Here is an 8,484-nt window from a genome sequence, read left to right on the forward strand (position 1 = left end):
TAACCAAATAATTTTATTATTTAGTGGTGGTGGGGGTGGGGTGGGGGCTTTGGGGGTACGAGGGAATGGCATCACTCAGTTTGTATGATCTTAGTTCCCCAACTAGGGATTGAACTCAGGCCCTCAGCAGTGAAAGTGCAGAGTCCTAACCACTGGACCACCAGGGAACTCCCAATAACCACATTTGAAAATGTCTGCTTTCATCCACATACTTGTGTACTTGTTGCTTTAAATGCAATGCTAATCCTTACAGTGGCCCTTCCAGGTGTGATTATGACCCTGTTTTACAGACAAGGCCCCCCCCCCCCCCCCCACACACACACACACCAAGGTTTAGAGAGAAAAACTAAAATCCTCATAGTTGCACAGCTAGTAAGCATAGGCACAAGCAGGATTCAAGCCGAGCTCAGAGTCCAGGGTCTGAGCTCCTTCTATGGAGTCTCCACTCCTCACACAGGGTACATGACCCCCCCCTCCATCCTGGGGCGGGGGACACTCCAGCAGGCCTGAGCACATAAGAAACCATAAGACCAATGAGTTGCTCATTTCTAGTAATTTTTTCTTGATAGTAAATAACAAAATATTTTTGTTAAAAAATGTATATTCTGAAGTATATAATAAATGTAAAGAAACATTAAAAAACAAAACACAGAAATTAAAAGTAATTTCATGCCTGTCTTAGGAACTTCCATGGAAAACCACAAAAAGCATTCTTTTGTCACTCTTTCATGTCCCTTTACCTTGCTGCTATATTTTTTAAATGCCAACATTCCAACTCAGTCTTCATGTTCCACTCCCACCCTCCTTCCACTAGAAACATTCAAATGTTTAAAAGAAATTGGCAGTGTGTCAGTCACCAGCATGTCATTCTCAGAAGCATCAGTCATTTATGAGGACACCTTTTTGGAGGTACAATAAATCTGATTTTTATTACACATCTTAGTTTAGAGTCACTTTTACATTCCTAGACAAAGAGATGATACAAATAAATATTGACTATAAAACTCAGAGCCCCAAGTATTGGCATATTCTTTGTCTCAAGGTAGCCAAAGAGAAGGTCAAGATCAACAGTAACTCCAAGGAGCCATAAAGCCCACTGCCTCCTGCCTGCCCCAGGATCACTCCTTTCATAAACAACCTCAGAAGCATTTCATTCAGGAAGTGAGGGCAGGGAGGAGCGGGGGCAGACTTCCAAACAGTGCAAGACAACAACCTTGCACGACAGACAGTAGCCAGGCCCGCTGTTTATCCAGGTCCTTCGAGCATTCTGATTATGGCTTTTAGAGTGTATTAGCAGCCCCATTTTCGTCCACTGATGGTGCTGAGATGACCCAAGGTGGTGTTCACACCAAGCCTCGACCTCCAGTGGGAAATGTGAGGCTGGACTGATATCCCAAGTTGACAAAGAATGGACACTTCTCACAAACTTGGCAACGATTCTACATTCAGTGAAGGGGCACTTACAAGAGTCACACAGGAGAAGTAGAGCGTGGCCCACGCCGGAGCTGAGCAACTCTCTTGACGCCTGTGGTCGTGGAGATGCGGGTGGTGCCATTCAAGCAGCATGCAGGCATTCGATGGGGAGCCATCCAACGTTAGGGTGGAGTCTTAAGAAAGTGCTTCATGCCTATGATTTGTGGCCTTGAGTTCTGAATCCAGGGGCCTGGGAGACACGGGATTTGAAATCTGAAACCAGATGCATTCCTGCGGGCGGTTGCACGTTTGTCTCAAACTCCTTCTCTCAGATGAGCTTATTAGATCCTGGGGCCTTGCTGCCAGATATCATTAGTTGCTGCTGACATGAAGGTGCTCAGAGGGCTTGGAACACTCTAGCATGACTACAGACAATAAAAACCTGGTCCCTCAGTCATCTTGGTAGGTCTACACCTTTGGCTCAATTCAGAGCCCAAGGCAGCAGCTTCCTGGTGGCAGCAGGACACTCTCCTCTATTCGACTATTTATCAGATCCATTTTGAGAGAAGAAAAGCACCAGAGACTCAACCTCCAGCCAGGTGTTCTTCTTCTTCATTTCACAGACCACCAGATGAACACAGCTGAGTACAAGGCAGGCCTGTTTTCATGACCCTGCCTGTCAACTTGGCTTACTTCTTTTGCCTTCTTAGAAAAGTTCCATGGTCATTCAACCACCCATGGTCAGAACAGTCACCTTGAGACATCCGTATTCAGCTACAGGGTTATCTGCAATTTTTAATTCTCAGACTTCCTAGATGGAAATGTTCAGCCTACAGATCAGATTCAGGTCTGATTCTGTTCAGCTTCAAGGAAATGTAGTGCAAGAGACAGGTGTAACCAGCAGGTCACCATCTTAGGCTACCCACCCCATCATATAGTTCCTGTTCAAACAGGGACATTCTTAGTAAATAATAAAGAACAGAGTTTGATCTCGAGAAAGAAGAGAGATGCCTCCATCATGCTCCGCGAATTGCTGAAAAGGGCCCTGGGTTCAGAAAGAATGGTTACTAAACAGGAGATAAGCTGGTAGACGACCGATCTCCATTTGCAGGACGCTAAGACATTGCACTCGGTACCTCCTCTTTCCCGCAGGTTCTGATCCAGAAATGTGCCCTGGGAACTGAGCAGCTGAGTTAAAATATAACTCAGGGCCCACTGAGTCGCCACCTTCCCGAGGCACGGTGCCAGCAAGGTGCGCCGGTGTGGCCGACTAGGGACACATACTGTCCCCTCAGGCTTGGCTCATGGACTCAGACCCCCACGTGGGAGCTTCCAGCCTGGATTAGTCATTCAGCGGGCCTTTAATACAGACAAAGGCAACAACTGCACGTTAGTGTATTTCTAAAGTCGGGCAAGTTCTTGGTCTCTCTCTTACAGACACACACGACACATTCAAAGAACATAGGCACCACTGTGCTTGCGCACCCACACACACTTATAAGTTTCTCATGGGGGGGGGGGGAATGAGTAACATCCACCTAATGACCAACATAAAGCCAAATTCTGAATTTCAATAATACAGAGAACTAAAACTTACAAACCAAACCAGTATATGTAAACGGGAACTCCTAACTCCTCTGAACTATTCGATCACACGGCCATGCCTCGCTACTGCCCCGGGCTCTGCCTGGGGGGAGCCCCAGTTCTAGGATTCAGTGAGTCTTCTGCTGGAGGCAGGCAGGACTCCTCTGCCGCTCCAGCTGTCACATCTTCCTTTGCCACTGCACCGAGCCTCACGACACCATCTTGGCACCTACCTCGTCACCCCAATGCTCTCTATGCAAGGATGGAAAAAAACAGGGGATGCAGAAGTGCTTCTCTGTGTCTCGTGCCCCCAGCTCTGGTCCCATCAGAGAAGGCAGAGACAGCCTCTCTTTGCCCAAAATACAGGCCCACTGCAGAACATGGGCCCAGGCAGGTTCGCTCAGAGAAATGTGCATGGAAATAGATGGTGACCAATAAAGAGCAAAGTGACATGGCGTATGGACATGGCATCAACTTACAGATTCACGTCTTGGACAAGATGGTCATGGTTTTGAGGTTCTAAAGAAGCTGTTTCCCTAAACTCTCCAAGGAGGCAGAGGAAGTGTTATTTCTATTGCTTCTGACATGGAATCCTTCTGGAGCAGAAGTTGGCAGTTTCCTTGGAAAATATCTGCTCCTTCAGCAGATCCCAAAAGCAGATCCACTTCTTACTGAGGTGCATGGACCGTGCCCCTCAGAGGCTTAGCTCCAAATGAGATTTCTCATTTTCTACCTATAAGAACGAGCACCTGCTCAAGTTCTAGGACTTTCGCTTTTCAGACTCATTGCCACTTTATCCTGAGGCTCCAAAGAGTTGGTCTGCTGATGTGACTCCTGATTTTGCCCTATTGTTCAACAAGAAGGGAGCCCAGTATAAAGAACAGGCTAGAAAAGTAGAGGGGAGAGGATGGGACAGCAAGGAAAAGGAGAGGAGGTGGCAAGGGAGAAGGGAAGCAAGGTCACCGGTCACTCTCTTGCTTTCCACCCCAGCTATCACACTTTACCTTATCCAGGCAGTTCTGAGATGCTAATTAAAGGACAAGTCCTAGAGGAGCTGAGTGCCGTCTTACGACCAGCATGTTCAACCAGATTAAGTTGGTTCATCAGCGAAGAGGCCATTGCTTTTCCCCAGGGGAATGGTTCTGAGTTTGGGGTCAAGTCCTCTCTGCAGGTTTTTGCTTGTCTCTTCTCCCAGAAGGCAAGGCTGTTTGTAACCTGGGAGAGGGGGAAGTGGCTTTACTTTGGAACTAGCCCCCGAGGCTGTGGATAAAGCTGAGATGCGGGGGTTCCTGAGGAAGAAGAGGAGGAGCCCGACTTCCTTCCACTTTTAGGCCTGCAAGAGTCAAGCACATATGTCCATTACACATCCCATCGCTGTCTCTGATGCAGATAAGCCTCCCTTCCCATTAATGGCCATTATGTCTCAGAGTGGCCTTGCCTCATGGACTTTCAATTGTAAAACCACTAGAGACTGGCACAGCGTGACCCTCTCGGATAGCCAACATGACCCGACAATGGATGGATGACACCTCAGGGAGGGACTCTGATTCTCAGCAATTGTTCTTCCATTAAAATTACATCTTGACTGTCTTCTCCAAATTGGTAAGAAGGAAAAACAAAAAAACTAAGTATGCAGGTAAAATTCCTTCCATTTTTGGCTTTGCACTCAGTTATTTTCCTTAAACTTCTAATCTGGAATTTAATAAGACAGGATTTCTAATTGAGCACCAAATTAAGTGGCTGGTTATTTAAATTGAGGCTCAGAGCCTGGGCTGTGGATGCAGACAGACCGAGGTTAACTCGGGCTTTGCCACTTAGTTCTGTGATAAACAAGCACATTTGCTACCCTCTCCCCTCATCTGTCCTTGTTCAAACACGTCCCCAAAGCCACTCACCTGGCCTTGGTTTTCTTATGTGCAGTGCTTTCAAAGGATGACGCATCCACCTGTATCTCATCCTCATCCTGTAGAGCCGCATCCAATGCAGCCTGGACCTTGGGGGCAATGGCGGGGCCCTCGTAGTCTCTGGTGGTCCGACTGGGCATGTCCAGCTCCAGCAGCATGATGTTTTCTGCCTGCAGAAGCAGAGCCAAGACAGCTAGGATCGCGTCCAATCAGACAAAAGGACTTCAAACAATCTAAACCCAAGAACAGAACCTCGGATTGCTTGCTACTCAAAGCCTACCAAGGATGTGTTTAAAAAAAGCAATGTACTTTTATAACTTTTTTCCTGGTGCCATTTCAGATGACTTTTATTTTACTTTCTATGCTTTTCTCTATTTTCCTTTAAAAAACAAAAAGAATGTGTATTGCACCCTAAGGGGAATAATCAAGAGAAAATAATAAATTAAGTACAACTTATTTATTGTAGACAGTATAAAAATACAAAAAGATATGCAAAAGAAAATCGTAGTCATCAATAATCTCCATACCTACAGCAGCTCTGATGAATTTTCTGGCTGTAGAGGGCAGGAGGCAGGTATGGGGCATGTATGTAGTGTGTGCAGGGGGCAGTATGTGTGCTTCTTATCAGATTTTGAAAATCAGACCAGGCTCTGCCTCATAACTGGCCTTGTAGATAGATTCCGTCACGCGATATTCTGCGGTGGGCCTTTTCCTGGCCCCTAAACACCAAGCCGAGGGTGACGAGGGAAGAACACCCATGGGTCCACATCTTCCCCTCTAGCTCCTCCCACTCAGTGGAGTTCAAGCCCCAAGGCCCTGGTGGGGGCGTGAGGGAAACCAGCTGGGAGGTTAGGGGAGAGAATGGAGTGGCTCCGTTGATCAATTTTACGTATCGAGACACTGTACAACATGGCTCTCAATGGAGCAGGTCCATTGCTAAAAATCATCTGAAAGCCACTGCTTGAAATTCTATCTCTGGATCAAGGTAAGCCCCCTGGAAACCCATGTATTTGACTTGTTGGCTTTAAAATCATGTTTTTAGGCTGAAGACATGAAATAAACTGGCAAGATATGTACCCTCTGAAACTGCTAGAAAAACGCTTCTGAGGACTCTGACACATCCCTCATCTTCCACGACATAAAGCCACATCTGATAACCTCTTCTTTGCTTTTGTTTTCCTTATTCAGAATAACTCAGTGCCAGGAAGAACGGTAATTGAAGAGTTAACTAGTCCTAATCTGCCTTGCTCTGGCTGCCAAGGGAGACTCAAAAACATCTTAAAATTTTTAAGTGACAAGCTTTCATCATAAAAGTAATTCAGAGAATTCCCTGGTGGCTCAGTGGCTAGGACTTGGTGCTTTCACTGCTGTGGTCCAGGTGCCAACCCCGGTCGGGGAAACTAAGATCCCATAAGCCCTGCAGTGCAGCCTAAATAAATAAACATAGTAGAGGTTCCCCATGGATGGTTATAAAAAATACAGATAAGCAAAAAGAAGAAAATTTTAAATGCATGTGCTTCCATTAACCAGCAATTACCAGTCCACATTTTGATTTACTTTGCACCCGCTTTTTTAATTCATATATGCGCTTTCAGGACCAATTGTTCTATAGCTGAACAATACCTGCATCTCCTGGCTCATCCACTTACCAGCTACCTGAACTTTTAAGCCACAGGATTGACCGCACAGAGTGAGTGAGAGGGCTCAATCAGACAGAGCAGCAAAGCGCCGAGTACAGTGCCTGGTGCATGGCCAGTGCTTATAGACAGAAGCCTGTCTGGTATTTTTACTGTAAAATATGCTTGGGTCATTAACTAGTTATCAACTATGTCACTTCAGATAACTACATGACTCACATGTATTCTGTTAAACGGAAGGACCGCAAGTTCTTTCACGAACCTCCATCTCCTGTCGTTAGACATCTTTCTTTCCCGTCTCCCCACAAGGCCATTCTGAAACTCACTATTAATATGTACTGGCCACACGGACTACAGTATGTTTGTGCTCTCTCCTTCCCTAGTCCTAATTTTCTAAATCTCATTCTCGTTTACCTTGTTATTTATGATTCATTAATCATACATATTACTTGTTATAATTGTTATTAACGTAGCTGTCCTCAGGTCCCTCTTAAAAGTGTCAGGATACAAATTGTGACTTTGCAGACGGGTCAAAGCGTTTACATAAATTTAACTCATGTTTCTCTAACATGAGTACAATCAAAGCATTTACATAAATTAAACTCATGTTTCTCTAACATGAGTACAATCTTCTCACCCTGTATCGAACGTCTGGACGAACCATCATGGACATTCTTGCGTGTTGGCTCAACGGTCTCCTGTATCCCACGGCTGAGACTGGCCGTTTCATCATCTGCTGGTTCCTGGAAATGGACTGTGTGCTCAAGACCCAGGCCAGAGTGTGTCCCACAGTCCCAGGATTGGGACTGTGGAACTAGCACTCAGAAAATTCTGAGCCTCCTTTAGGTAGAACCTGAAATGGGGAACTCCCTGGACTGAGGGCTGACATGTAAATGGGAAGGGAGCTGCTTATATTTTCTGCTTGAATTGCTTTCTGATTCACGTGTGAGCATCATGCATCTTTCAAGCTGGAGGGGCTCTGAGTCATCATCCAGTTCTTAGATAGCAAGCATGAAGCTGAGCTGTCCATACTCCCCACTCCCACATCCTTGGCAGACTTCTCTCATCTTTCTAGCAGGATCCAGACAGAGACTGAGAATCCTCCACACAGTCAGACTGACAGATAACACCTATGTACTGCCCCTCCCTTGGCCTGGCACACTTCACTGGACATCTGGGGAAGCTGAAAGGCCATAAGTTCACTATGATAATGTTTCCCAATTCCTAATACCACACTCGTCAGCAAACGTTTACCTCACGAACTTACAGCAGCCACAAAGTCACAGCTGCAATTGGTTCCAAGTTTAAAGGAATCAGACTGCATTTTACCATTCTCCTCTGGCCAAGTTCAGCTTATCAACATTCTAGCCCACCCCATTCCCACATTACAAGTCAATAGTGACTTACTCCAGTCTGGTTATAGGATGTAATTTCCAATGATCTTCCTCTTCATCGAAGAAGGATCTATTCATAATTTTACTTTTTTCTTCCAGAGGAATGAAGTTTTCTATAATAAGATGCCTGTAAGAGCACACATACACAGGCGAATAGATGGAAAAAGAACAAGAATGGAGTGCTGGCTATCTGGTCCCACATGAAGCAAGTAATAGGTAAGGGCCAAGTCACTCAACCAACACCTACTGAGCAGGTACAACGGGACTACCATCATACTAGGAGCTGGGGTACAGTCATGAATGACACTGGCCCCTGCTTGAGACAGAGAAACACTCCTAGGCATGCTGACCGGTCTATCGTAGGAATGGAGAAGGCAACGGCACCCCACTCCAGTACTTTTACCTGGAAAATCCCATGGACGGAGGAGCCTGGTGGGCTGCAGTCCATGGGGTCGCTAAGAGTCGAACACGACTGAGCGGCTTCACTTTCACTTTTCACTTTCATGCATTGGAGAAGGAAATGGCAACCCACTCCACTGTTCTTACCTGGGA

The 8,484-nt window shown here is 46.0% G+C and overlaps 1 protein-coding gene across 7 annotated transcripts in view; it reads right to left on the reverse strand.

The window, feature by feature from the left end:
* Positions 1–900: 900 nt before the first annotated feature.
* KIF3B (kinesin family member 3B) overlaps positions 901–8,484 on the reverse strand; it is a 40,314-nt gene continuing 32,730 nt past the window's right edge. For all 7 annotated transcript variants that reach the window (XM_010841729.1, XM_010841728.1, XM_010841723.1 and 4 more), the window contains 4 exons: positions 7,946–8,059; positions 7,176–7,281; positions 4,893–5,071; positions 901–4,330 (listed from right to left, as the gene is read on the reverse strand). In XM_010841729.1, coding sequence (XP_010840031.1) covers positions 4,234–4,330; positions 4,893–5,071; positions 7,176–7,281; positions 7,946–8,059 — 496 coding nt within the window. In that variant the 3' untranslated portion in view covers positions 901–4,233. The remainder of the gene's footprint in view (positions 4,331–4,892; positions 5,072–7,175; positions 7,282–7,945; positions 8,060–8,484) is intronic.

This window comes from Bison bison, unplaced genomic scaffold (assembly GCF_000754665.1).
Source record: "Bison bison bison isolate TAMUID 2011002044 unplaced genomic scaffold, Bison_UMD1.0 scf7180017864167, whole genome shotgun sequence".
Lineage (NCBI taxonomy): Eukaryota > Metazoa > Chordata > Mammalia > Artiodactyla > Bovidae > Bison > Bison bison.